The sequence below is a fragment of the Danio aesculapii genome, chromosome 12 (genome assembly GCF_903798145.1).
Source record: "Danio aesculapii chromosome 12, fDanAes4.1, whole genome shotgun sequence".
NCBI classification, from domain to species: domain Eukaryota; kingdom Metazoa; phylum Chordata; class Actinopteri; order Cypriniformes; family Danionidae; genus Danio; species Danio aesculapii.
Genome location: NC_079446.1, coordinates 21,447,347 through 21,461,844, shown reverse-complemented (window position 1 = coordinate 21,461,844; position 14,498 = coordinate 21,447,347). Strand labels below are relative to the sequence as shown.

General features: G+C 37.9%; 1 protein-coding gene across 4 annotated transcripts in view; it reads left to right on the top strand.

The window, feature by feature from the left end:
* Window positions 1–13,763, top strand: part of ablim2 (actin binding LIM protein family, member 2) — a 116,644-nt gene extending 102,881 nt beyond the window's left edge. For all 4 annotated transcript variants that reach the window (XM_056469278.1, XM_056469277.1, XM_056469276.1 and 1 more), the window contains one exon: window positions 5,057–13,763. In XM_056469278.1, the coding sequence (XP_056325253.1) occupies window positions 5,057–5,170 (114 nt within the window). In that variant the 3' untranslated portion in view covers window positions 5,171–13,763. The remainder of the gene's footprint in view (window positions 1–5,056) is intronic.
* Window positions 13,764–14,498: the final 735 nt, after the last annotated feature.

Genomic DNA, 14,498 nt, shown 5'->3' with positions numbered 1-14,498 from the left:
TCATCTTTAAACGAACGCTAGAGGGCAGTATAATGCTGTTTCTTTTCTTGCTCACGAGCTGACAGCTTACCTATGTAATGTAACGTAATGTGTACTTATATAGCGCATTTATTTTGTATGGTCATACAGCCAAGCACCATCACCAGTGCGCAGCATCCACTTGGATGATGCAACAGCAGCCACAGGACAACGGCGCCAGTGTGCTCACCACACAGCAGATATAGGTGGAGTGGAGAGAATCATAGAGCCAATTAGGTGGATGGGGATGATTGGGAGGCCATGATGGGTAAGGGCCGCAATGGAGAGAATTTGGCCAGGACACCGGGGTTATACCCCTACTCTTTACGAGACGTGCCATGGGATTTTTAATGACCACAGTGAGTCAGGACCTTGGTTTAACATCTCATTCGTATGGACGGCTTTCCTGCTGTTATCAGTTTGTCCAGTTAGCTCGACATGTACGTCAGTGGACTTGAGACGAAGAGTGGAGTTGACTGCGATGGCAGGGTTCAAGTCTGATGAAGAACGATTCCAGAAAGCGGGTAAAACAAAAGCAAAAGCCAAAAAATAAAATAAAATAATAAATACTAGGGTGAGAATGTGGTAAAATCTGAAAACAGTAAAAATCAGGCTGTCAGTTGCGAGGGATTTTCTTTTTCTGGATTGCTTTTGAAAACACTATGGGGTTGGGTTTTAGGAAGGGGAAGGGTAGGTCAATCGGTGGTTTTTATAACACTATTGGGTGGGTTTAGGAAAGGGGGAGGGTGAGGGAATCGGTCGATTGGTGGATCGCTCAGTCAGTTGACTGCGGCCTCTGGTGGATTAACGTGAGAACAACAGGCACAAATGGCACTCTTGAGAGAAATTTGAGATCTGAAAAAGCGTACACAGCACCCTCTGGCAGATTTGTGAAAACAAAAACTGTATAACTGTAGCTCTTAGGACGTATTTTGCTCTCTCCAGAAATTTATATAGGGGTACGTAATCAGAATGAGTACCGTAAACTCCAACCAATCAAATGACGACTTTGATATTCCCAAACTCTTTTCCAATTTATAACCAATCAGATACATTCAGCCAGGAGCCCATGATGACTGAAACGAATACTAATTTTTTATGGTGTGATTATATTTTAATAAAAAGCACTTCAGAGCACCCCCTATTTCTTAAAGCTAAAATTATGATTTGGGATGATTTACATTTACATACGGCTGGAGCATAGGTTGTCTTGTTACTGTTCAATCATCATTTTGTTCAGTATCAATCTGGATCACAGAAGCCTAAGAACTGTTTGTTTGTGTGCCTGAATGCATGTGTTTGAGAGGTTCTAACATTATCAGACCGCAGTCCACATGCCGACAGATAATTTATCCCTAGCGTTCCTGGACACCAGTGTCAGTGTTATTAGTGGGTTTAAATGGAAAAGGGATGAGAAATATCTGGCTCGCTTTTACTTCAGCATGAATTACGAGAGATGCTGATTTATCGAGCCCACTCCCTATAACTGTTACTGTGGAATCACTGTGGTTGAAGCTGCAACATCTCAAAATCTGTGTGTTTTCATCATCAGATGATTGCTGTCTTGATATAAGACGCTATTGTCACATCTGTTTGAACTAAGCTTGATTGGAGTCATCCTCCCAGCGGGAGACCCTTGCAACACCCAAAACGTTCCAAAGATGCTGATTTCAGCATTTCATTTGGAGACACGCAAGACACCCAGACATCTGCAAGTGCTGGAGAACCACATATGACGGGCCTGAAAGAATAAAGATTTATACAAATGCATTCTGGAATGATTTAAACCCAAATTGAGGTCATAGGCTTACAAGTCTTGCAACTTTCACAGCCCCCCAGTGGTGCTCGTAATCCCGATGGTGCTAAAGGCAATGAATGTCCTCCACCATCTAATAGTTGTAAGTGACACATGCATATATAGCTGGTTGTAATTATTGTCAATATTGTATTATTTTTCAGTCCGCCTTTAATCTGGAATGACGTTTGTGCCATGCAGATATTGTTAGCAGAATAAACAGTGCTTAGATTCCTGGCAGAGGTCTGTCGGGTTTGTTCTGATTTAGGTTTGATTAGCTCTATGACAGTCTTATTTTAGGCCTTTATAGATGGATGACTGTATGGCGGAGCTATTCAGCTTGGTTTATAAGTGGTCGCTCACAGGGAAATTAATAATCTGTCATGATTTACTCTCTCTCATGTATGATAAACATTCTTTTGTGTAGCATAACAGGAGATATTTACAGGAGAATGTTTGTGCTGTGCTTTTCCATACAATGAAAATTGATGGTGGCCACAGCTGAGAAGCAAGACTATCAAAGCAAAAAAGAAAAATGGAATTAATGAATATTTAAGTTTGGGTCTTTTCCACACAAAGTTTTCAAATGATTTTAAAAGACAAATGATTTTGAAACGTATTATTTTTAGTTAATATTTATTGGTAAATTAGAGTGCAGTGGGCGAGACGATGGTGCAGTTGGAAGCGCAGTCGCTGATTGTTGGATCCGCTAGTCATTTCACAGGCATTTCTGTGTGGAGTTTGCATTTTGTTCCAGTGTTCACGTGGGCTTCCACCGGTTGCGCCGGTCTCCCCCACAGTCCAAAGACATGCGGTACAGGTGAATTGAATAACCTAAATTGGCCGTAGTGTATGTGTGGGTGTGAAGGCAAAAGTGTATGGGTGTTTCTCAGTTCTGGGTTGCGGGTGGAAGGGCATCCGCTGCGTAAAACATGTGCTGGATTAGTTGGTGGTTCATTTCGCTGTGGCAACGCCTGATTAGTAAAGGGACTAAGCCGAAAAGAAAATGAATGAATGGATGAATGAATAAACTGCAGCCTTCAGTTTGAAAGTCACACTAAGGGCCCTATCATACACCTGGTGCAACACAGTGCCAGACATGTATGACGTGATTTTGTTGCTATTTTCATATGGGCACCGGTTTCATTTTCAAGTTTAGCACCATGTTGTTTAAATAGCAAATCTATTTGAGTCACTTTGGGAACTCATGGGTGTGCTGGTCTAAAAAGGAGGTGTGTTAAGGCGCATTGTTGGTGTGTTGCTATTTTAAGACTGTGCCATTGACCGACTAAAAGCTGCTCTAAAATTGTATTTGTTTTGGAGACATACACATCACCATATGGGACAATAGGAAGTGTATTTGGATATAACTCAGTTTTGTGACCACACTTCCTTATTATTGTTCACTTATTTCACAAAACACACCTATAACTCATTAAGAGAATAAGCACAACCCTTTTAGACCATACGCTGGGGCACAAACCGTATTTTTACATCTTTAAAATAGCAAAAGCGGATTCAGACATGCCCTTAATACTTTCGCGCCATGTGCTTTAATGTTTGCGCTTAAATTGTTAAAAAAGAGGGCCCTATCATACACCCAGTGCAATAAGGCGCAAGACGTGTTTGGTGCGATTTGTTGCTATTTTCAGACCAGCGCAACCCTAATTTTCACGTTTTGCACCACGTTGTTTAAATAACAAATCCATTTGCGCCACTTTGTGGACTCATGGGTGTTCCTGTCTATAAAGGTGGTTTGTTAAGGCGCATTGTTGGTGTGTTGCTATTTTGAGGAACTGAAATAGACCACGCCATTGACCAACTGAAAGCTGTTCTAAAGAACTTCTGTCTGTTATGCGCCTATGCAGGTCAAAACGCTTACACATTGCTTAATACACACAGGATGTACAGGAGTACACGAATATCTTACAAATGATAAAATGAAAGGATTAAAATGTTACAAAAAATTGTAATTTCTACATAAATATAAAAACCACTTCTATCTTTTTAAAAGTTTAGTTCACCAAAAAAGAGATGAAAATTACAACAGCATTTACTCTCCTTCCTGTGGTTTAAAGTCTTTAGACCCTAATCACACAGAGTGTGCTTTTTGCATTGAGAGGCGCATCTGTTGAATGGTTTACTAATGCCACGAGTGTTTTGCGCATGTGTTTTTGTTTTAAAGATGGAGAAGAGACTAGTGTGGTCACTGCTTTGAGTTATCTGGAGCTGTATGACTTCACAAATCTTGAATATCACACTATTATTGAATATTACAATTATAACAATATCAACAGTAGCTCTCATGCATAATATGCAGCTGATTCAGTGGTTGCCTATAGTGACTTTAAAAGCACAGCGCACTTCTTTTTATTGTAAACAAAGTGCGGTGCACCTCGCATTCTCAACAAAAGCTTGTTCGATGTGATCGGCAACTTCTGTTTAACCCAAAAGAAGATATTTTGAACAATGCTGGTTGCTGGGACCTACCGGCTTTCATACTGTAGTAGGAAAAAATGACTATGGAAGACATTGGGCTCCAGCAACCAGCATATCTTCTTCCAAAATATCTTCTTGTGTTCAATAGAATAAAAAAGTCAGATAGGTTTTGAACAAGTAAACGGTAAGTAGATGATGAAAGAATTGTAATTTTTGGGTGAACTGTCCCTTTAACTCTGCATTTTTTTGTTCTTTTTACTGTATATTAAAGTGCAGCATGAACGTTCTTTAGAACATCTTCTTTTGTGTTTCACTGAAAGCAGAAAATCTTCATTTAACCAACAGGAAATCAAAATATTAAATATCCCAACAGGTAGGACAGTGGCTCAGTGGTTAGCACTGTTGCCTCACAGCTAGAAGGTCGCTGGTTTAAATCCCAGCTGGGCCAATTGGCATTTCTGTGCGTAGTTTGCATGTTCACCCCTTGTTTATGAGGTTTCCTCCGGGTGCTCTGGTTTCCCTCACAGTATAAAGGTGAATTGAATAAACTAAATTGGCCATAGTGTATGAGTGTGTATATGAATGTGAGAGAGTAAGGGTGTTTCCCATTAATGGGTTTGGGCAGGAGGGGCATTCGCTGAGTAAAACACATGTTGGAATAGTTGGCGGTTCATTCCGCTTTGGCAACCCCTAATAAATAAGGGACTAAGCTGAAGGAAAATGAATGAATGAATGAAAATCCCATCAAAATGATTTAGTAAAATGTATAAAATCGAATAATTTTTCATAATTCTATCATTTCAGAGGCACCTGTCACCAGAGGACTTCTACAACGTGTTTAGGATGACCATTGAACAGTTTGACCGCTTGGCCTTGTGGAAGAAAAATGATCTGAAGAAGAAAGCCCGCTTGTTTTAAACCACGCTGGATTGCTCGAAGGAAAGCAAAGATAAAGAGAAAACCTCTTCTCATCCGTCCTGTGTGCACGGAGAGATGAGTGTGAGAGAAATATATATGCACCTCCGTTCTGCTGCATAGCTACTGCCATCCCATCTCACGCTGAGGAAGAGGAAGTGCTTTCACTACGCTGTTCGCTACCAAGCTTCATGTGTGAACGCCACATCACATGGTCTGAATGTTAATCCGAGACTGGAGTCGGAACTCAATTCTCCACGACTCTCTTTGATTGTGTTCGATTTCGCTCCCTCGGCTGTCTTTGTGATTTACTGCGTTGTATTCTCTCTTTGTGGAAAAAGCACTCAATATTGATATAAGCCTCTTTCTTTACATTTTATACCGTTGATAAAACAAGGCCAACCAGCTCTACTTGTAAATCTTTATGCTGTGTAATAACATCCAATGTTCCCACTCCCCTTGTCTTTGTTTGCTATGAATGTCGTCCTATGCCTTTGTCCTTGTCTACACATATAGAGTGCATTATTCTGCCTTGCTTATTGCATCAGCAGATCTGGTTCCGGAAGTATTTTTACCATTCAATTTTCCAATAGGGATCAAAAAAAGATCTCAATTATGTGGAAAATCAAAACTTTGAACTTTTGAAACATAAGAGAGAATCAAAATCCAACAAAAGACTCGGAAGAAAAGGTTTACAAAGAACTACAATCTCATAAAGCATTGCAAATAACACAGTCAAATTAAAAAATCAGTTGAAAAATGTAAAACTCTTAATTTAAAGTTGGTTGTATTTATACACATGCTTAAAGTTAATTTCTGGTATGCACATTTTTCAGGTATTTTGATTGTTTTTTTTTTTTTATTACCTACTTTGTGAAGTTTATTTATAAATGAATTTCGAGAGGATCACAGGCTTATGATTGTTCACAGCTCACAATTAATTTACCAATCAGATGATTCCTAACTCACTATAAATAACCAGAGTTTACTTATCTCAGTATCTTCATCTTAAAGAATCCCCTCCTTTCCAGATGGGCGACACAACGGCCCAGTGAGTTGTCTCACAGCACGCATGTCTCTGGTTAAAGTCTCTATTAAACCAGTTGACATTTCTCTGCGGAGTTTGAGCGTTTTCTTCGTGCTCATGTGGGTTTTCCCCAGGTTCTCCGGTTTCCTCCCACAGTCCAAAAACAGGCAACCTAGGTAAATTGAACATACCAAATTGATACCATAGCCAAGCTCCTAGCAAGTGTACTTCTCTTTTTAGCCATCCTGTATCTGTCATTAGTCAGAAATAAGCCAGGGGGAGTTCATCGAGATCTACCTGAGCTCAAACTCCCTTTCGCCCCTCAAACGAAGGGAGCCCAGGGCTCGAGGATCTCATAAGCTCAATCAATCATCATCTAAGTGTGAACTCTTAAATGCAATTTAGTTCTAGGTTTTTTGTCCGGTGAAAACCAAGCTAGTGCAGAAACATTTCTGACGTCTTAAAATCAAAAGTACTTTTTTTTTTTTTAACTGATTGTTGATAGGGGGCGCTAAAACTTTTGAGCCACTTTTGCTAAAATGATTCTAACTCTTGAACAAAATGATATACTGTACCTTTACTAACTCTAAATATGCATGTGAAAACTCATTGAGAACTCGCATTTGGCCAGGTGGTGGCACTATAACCTGAAAACACCCAAGCATGTAAAATCATGGTCCTAATGGACTTTTTGTTCTATTGGCTTCCCTTCAGACCAGATACGCGAGCCGGTGCAAGTATATTTTGGATTTCGCTTCTTAGCAAAGTTTAGTGAACTCTGAAGATGTATCCGTTCACACGCATGTGACTTGGCCCAACTAGAAATGCAGGATCTTGCTTAAAATTTTGCATGTCCTTGCATTGAAAAGTACAACTATAGTGAACTCTGACCGGCGAATTGCGTAAGACCAACAGAAGTTCAAAACTTGACCTCTCTACAGAACCTCTTTACTTGTTTCATCCCCCCCCCGCCCCTTTTGTAGCACTGTCCAAATGAATTTTGCTTACTCAAAGACTTGAATGAATGCCACTTAATTTGCGAATTAAAGTCACGTGAATGTGTGAGACTAATAGAAGAACAAAATGTCACCTCTCCGTACAGAAGTTTAAAACATGGGGGATTTGCTTATTTTAGCAGTGCTGCATCATCTTATTTTACCCTGCCCATTTTCACCACACACCGTCTCTAGTGTGACAGTATCTATAGATGTACTTAGGGAAAGAATGTAATCATATGAAGCATTGTAAATGACACAATCATATATTAAACAACGGAGGAATATAAAAACTTTTACTTAAAGTTGTTAGTTGTATCCATAAAAATATTTAAGTATCTAATGGGGTTCTCAAACTTGGTCCTGGAGGGCCAGTGTCCTGCAGATTTGAGCTCCAGCTTGCCTCAGCACACCTTCCTGGATACTTCTAGTATGCCTACATTTGATCAGCTGGTTCAGGTGTGTTTAATTATGGTTGAAGCTAAAATCTGCAGGTCACCGGCCTTCCAGAACCCCTGATCTAGAGTGTGTAGACTGATTTGTTATTTGTGGTGGTTCATGGATTGGATGATCTTTGGTAGCTCTTTGCTTGCTGTAACTCTGATTGGTGGACTTTTTGTACAGCATTATGGGAAATGCTGTACAGATCGTCAGAAAAAGCATATACAATCGATTAACATCATTGGAGCTCTCAACAGGTCTGCCTTTAAAGGTTTTCCCTATAGGAAAAATGAATGAGTTTTTACTTCCGGATCCTAACTGCTTTATTGTTTGCTCAGTGTGTTTCTCTCACTCTTTTAACCTGCCTGTTCCTCTTCTTACCTCCTAAACATGATACTCAGCCACTGCTTGGACTGTAATATCTATCATGTAATATCAGCTTTATGGAAGCTTTGTCGTCCATGGCTTTAGCATGACCAGGCCAAAGACTCGTTCAGAGCAAGAAGTCAACAAAGCACCTTAGATGTGACCTAACCAGACGTGGCGCAATAAAATGTCAAACGTTTTTTTTTAAATGTCCTTTCCAGCCTCAATAGTGACAAACAAAGAGCAACAGAACTCTTGTTTGATCCATTGGTTTCTAGTTTCATGACATTACACTGTTCAGCCCCGCCCACTGTGAAATCTCATTGGTTCCCTCAAACGGTATTAAAGGGATGGTTAACATAAAAATAAAACGTTTCTGTTCATTCATTCACACTCAGGCCATTCAAAATGTAGGTGTCAGTGGAATATTAAAGAAGATTTTTAGCCAAATCCATTGTTTCATAAAATACAAGTCAACAGCTACAGTACCAACACTTTCAGATTCAAAAAACAGTCAAAACAACAGTCCCTGTGTTAAGACTTTACTTGAAGTGGTGTTAAGACTGTCTTTAAAACCTTTATCTTATGCATGCTTATAACAAAAGGCATAGGTTTGCTCTTGACATTGGTGGCGACCCATGACCTACCATCCTCACTTGCGTGTCACCCACCTCACACACCTTATTCTTGCTTGGGAAAAATTCCCCTGCTCATTTTTGGTGCTAAACGCAGCTACAGCCTCTCACACGACAGCAGGGAAAGGCTCAGCCAATCACAATGATCATGTGTTTCGGGGGCAGTACAACTCGAGTATAGAATGTGATTTAACCCTTTTTGCATGTCTAGGTTAATGTTGACTTTTTTAAATTATTGGTGGGGATATTTCAGTAGTCAGTGGATACTGGTCAGGACACGTCACTTTTGTCCATGCTAAATCTACACCCCTGCTTATAACAAATATCATTAAGTGTCATTCGCTCAGTTATGACATTTTAAATGCAATGACATTGTGTGTTCCATGAGGACGTCAACATGATGTCATATTTGACATTGTACCCCAACATACCTTAACATCGTGGGGATGTTGGATTTTGTTTGGAAATAAAAATTGGGTTGACGACAGATCCCAATGTTAGGCTGACGTCAATGTTCAACGTCCAACATATAATCAACCTAAAATCAACCAAATATCAACGTCTAATTATGTTACACCTTGACGTTGTGTGGACGTTACCACTATGACATCTATAAGACGTTGGATTTTGGTCGCTTTTCAACACAACCTAAAATCAAACAAATATCAATGTAATTTGAAGTCGTTATTGGACATCAAAATGACATTATCCTTAGACGCTGGCTAGACATTGAATGATGTCATGACCTAAATCTAACTTAATATTAATGTCTCATGATGTTGTGTGCCTGCTGGGTTATGACAACCTGACATAAACAAATCACAACATGTTTTTGTCTTTGTCATGACAACTTATTACCAAGACAAAAAAAAACTTGTCATAAATCTGGCATAAACATGAGTGTCATGAAGCCATTATAAATGTTTCATGAATTTTATAACCGCGTAATTAATATTTTTTGACCTCAACTACACTGGCACACGCTGAATTTGTCATTAGAATGTCATGAAATATTAATGACCCTGTTAAACATTATTTCACAGGGTAATGACACTTTTAATTAAACATTTTAATGACAAATACTGAAAATGTGATTCATGACACAATTATAATGGCCTCAAGGCAATCATGCTTATGACCAGATATGTTGTTTTGGTAATGACATAGATGAAGACTTGTTGTGATTTATTTATGTCAAGTTGTCATAACAAACAATGTCATCTTTGCATTTAAAATGGCATAACTGAGCAACATAACAGAATCATAAGCATGCATAAAATCTCATTCACATTCATGACATGTCCTATGTCATGATTATGAAGGTTTCATGACCATGACATGTCCTATGTCATGATTATGAAGGTTTCATGACCATGACATGTCCTATGTCATGATTATGAAGGTTTCATGACCATGACATGTCCTATGTCATGATTATGAAGGCTTCATGACAGTCTTATGAACACCCCTTCAAGTGTTCCTGTTGATACATTGAGGTCTTATTAAGTGAAACAATTGGTCTGTACAAGAAACTGAACTTTAATTACAACATTACAGTTATTCCATATAGTCTCTGCGCAAACTCACAAGTGAACTGAACTTCCCTTTAAATATGCAGTGTCTTCTCATTGGCTGTGATTTGTGTCACATTATGCTTTGGTTTTTGAATATGTGCGCCTGGTTAGGATACAGTGTTAGTTGATATGTTCATTATTAATCGTTGTTGACTGATTGTGAGTGTGAACAGCTGGAACAATGCATCCTTTTTGTGTTATATTATGAATTTGTTTGCTTCTTCAGGTAAATGTGCAATTCATCCTCAGAGATTTATCATATCACAGTTTTCCAGTAAGACATTTAGACTTTTAAATTGATATCTAAACATCACATACTCTCTCCATATATATATTGTGCACAATACGCACAATCATAATTGCATCAACCAGACATCGCATCTGTCTGTCTATTGTTTAATCTGCACAAATGAAAGTACTCACAACAGAGAAACTCTTATTTTTGTATGCATTTTCTTTCATACAGATGTCTGCCTGATTATTTCCATTTGCAAATAATTGACTTTAGCATGAAGCCATGCCAAAGTTAACAGTTTTTGTAGCAATTAGCTAAACTAATACAACACAACATCTAATAAAGCATGCGGTTCAGCGGTGCTTCGTTTTATGGCGGTTTTCTATTGTTTTTTGATTGTTGATAAATGTGTGTGCATTATATTGATTTACAAAAATGTCTGTTACACTGATCATATCACTTTGTAGGCATGCACTACAAACAGAAGCATCATGTAATGGCGTAATAATGAATATTAGATTGTAATGATGATGTGTTTTTGATTTGAGATCTGAAAGTTGTTGTTTTGTTTCCTCAGACACATTCTTAAAGGGATGCTTTCCCCAAAATATGTATTGTTATTGTATTCACCCTCAGGCCAGATGTAGATGACTTTTTCTTCAGTAGAATACATAGCAGAATTTTAGAAGAAGCCATGGTCCTTAGTGATTCAACATGCAAGTCAACCAGCCAATTCGAATGTTATCACTCGATTGAATTGGTGTTATCAGTAGGCGCATTAGGTGTTATCATCCATCCACATGGTTAATCAGGTATAAATGACATATGGCTGCGGCCAGAACTTAACGAGAATTATTTATATTATAAGTTCTTAATAATTGTATTTTATTAACGTCTACCCCAACCCTAAACCCAACTGTCACAGTAATGTAAATACAGATCTGGATCTGGAGTCTTCTCTAATAGTATACAGGCAAAAAGTGGAGCTTTTTAGTTATTTGAGGTTCAAAAACTGCATTTTAGTGACACTTTAAGCATTAATTTGTGCTGGATTAGCTTGTCGGATGGTTATCATTACCACACTTTTGATGCAACAAAAATACTTTCTACATTTTGTCAAAGTGCTTATCTTACTACTTTTTTGTTTACAAAAATGTATGTTTATTTGCAGGTTTATTTACAGTTATGAATGTAATGATATTACAATTTTAGAAATATAAAAAAATCTTATTTATAAATGCTAATTTATTATCATCCATCATCAAACAAACAAACAAACAAACAAACAAACAAACAAACAAACAAACAACAAAGAGAATTTTTTTAATGAAAAACTAGCCTATATGCAGCTCATTTACAGAATTTGTCCATTTAAATAATTTTAAAAAGCCCTCTTTTATTGGTCATTTTATTGGTTTTTCTTTTTAAAGCCTTCTTCTATTGGTTATTTTCACAATTTATGATGGCATAGTCAAAAATGGAACAAATGAGCTTATATGGGGGCCAAATTCTGGACTTTGTCAGAAGGGGGGGGGGGGGGGGGGGGTCTTTCAAACTACCTAAACCCTCCCAGCTATGGGCCTGGTATAGCTGATTAACCATGTGGATAGATTATAACAGCCTTCTGAGCCTACCAGTAGGAACAGAAGGCCCATACTGGCCTATATCTATCAGCTGATAACCACTGATCGCACCCATTCAATCGAGTCCATTCGAGCGGGTGAGTCAAAAGCACTTTGAGAGTCAACAAACATATAAAGGCCAAACCAAATTTTTCACATGGCTCCTGATGTCTTTTAAAGCTAAACCAATAGGCAATGTAAAACAACTGCAAATCTTTAACGTTCCAGTAAAAAGAGTAATCCACATCTCGGATGACCTGAGGATGAGTGGATTAAACGCAAATTAAAATTTTTGAGTGAACTATTCCTCACTTGTAGCTTTCAATTACTTGAAAGAATGAAGAAAATCAAGTGTTTCGTCCTTTTAGTCAAACGAATTTGTCACATACTGTACAAAAAAAGTTATGACAGCGGATGTTTTTACTTTATGTTGAGTAAGTCAATCAGGCTTCGACTTAATTTTTTAAGTTAAATTTTAACCTGATGTTTTAAGTCAGCTTGATGTAAGTTAAAATGACTTGTACTATAAAGTTAATTGGTTCAACTCAAAAATTTTACTTAAATTGGTTCAACTTAAATGTAAAAATCAAAAGCAACAAATGTTTTACAGTTCAAAAGTTTGAAAGTGTTAGAAACACCACATTACATATAGTTCAGTCTAATGAAAACCATGTGCAACATGTGCCTATCTTGTACAATATCAAGGCATCTTTGGATTTTTTTATTTCTCAGCAGCAGGGAAACTCTTGCTTTCTTGTTGATTGTGAAAGTATAACATTAAATGTGTGCATATCCAAATCTATTTCTTCAGGGTCATATATAACGTAACATTTTTCATGCAGTACATTTTAGCCATCGCTGGTTATGCCAAAATCTGTTGTTCTGGGGAAAATACACAGTAAGGCTCGTCTCAAACACATGAATGTGTTTTGGTCTGAGAGTGTAGGTGGGAGTCTTCCCAGAAGAGCTGCGGAGGATGAATGCGCTGCTCTTATTTAAACAGCTGTAGAAACAGGCACGCGTGTGGTGTTAGCTGACAGATCAGCTGTCCAGACTAGGTGAGTTCAGATCAGTGTGTGCTAAATCATCTTCATTATTATTGTTTTTTACATATCACTGATCTAGCCCTTAAAAAGAGACAAGACTGCACACAGAGGTCATATCTGCATCTGCCCCGGTTCCATTTATGTGTTTTCCTAAAATATGATTTGCTGTTGTGTTTTTCTTTGTGTACTGTATGTGTGAAGTCTCTTTGTCTGTATGAAAGCAGATGTAGGACTGTCTGTGACCCAGGAGAACTCTGACCCAACAGTTTTGAGAGCTGCTTTCCTACTTTTGCTACTATTACACGTGAAGAGAGTTTGTGCCTGTTCTGACTGCATTCAAACAAATGTTTTGTTTTATACCTAGAATGTTTGAGAGACCTTCTTCTGAAGTTATATTTGTGTTATGATGAGGTCACTTGACATAATGGGTTATCCCATGGTGTGCGCTGCAAGTTTTGTTTGTTTGTTTGTTTGGTTGTTTGTATGCGAGCTAACTACAGAGTACAGTATAACTGTGATTGTGATGTTATTCTGACTGTGCAATGTAATGAGTTTGGGAAATGTAAATGCACCCATTTTATTCACCATATATTTGAGTTGCTTTGCAAGAAAAATTGATATTCATCCCAATAAATACAGCTACTTCAACTGACAAGTGTTTTTTCCTGTAAAAAAAGTTTCTGACCAGATAGATAGATAGATAGATAGATAGATAGATAGATAGATAGATAGATAGATAGATAGATAGATAGATAGATAGATAGATAGATAGATAGATAGATAGATAGATAGATAGATAGACGGACGGACGGACGGACGGACGGACGGACGGACGGACAGACAGACAGACAGACAGACAGACAGACAGAGAGATGGATGAATGGATGGACGGACGGACGGACGGACGAACAGACAGAGATAGATAGATAGATAGATAGATAGATAGATAGATAGATAGATAGATAGATAGATAGATAGATAGATAGATAGATAGATAGATAGATAGATAGATAGATAGATAGATAGATAGATAGATAGATAATTCATTTACAGTTTTTCTCAGTGGCTTTGGTGCATTTCTCACAGCACTATTTACATTTGCACAACAGTTAATGCATTTGTCAAAACAATTAGTCATTTGTGCACATCATATTAGCAGTTTCTCATTCCTCTTAACAAATTGCAAATGCTTTTGGACATACATCAATTGCTTTTATTCAACTCTCTGCTGTTTTATTATCATTACATTATCATTTGCTTTTGTTATTATGTCAGTCAAAATGAACTTGTGAATGCTGAATAGTCATTCCATGTAAAACTAACAGTCCTCATTATATTACTTGAGCTATTACATTCAAAAATGTTGAACTAGTTGTCAAAATCTGTTAAG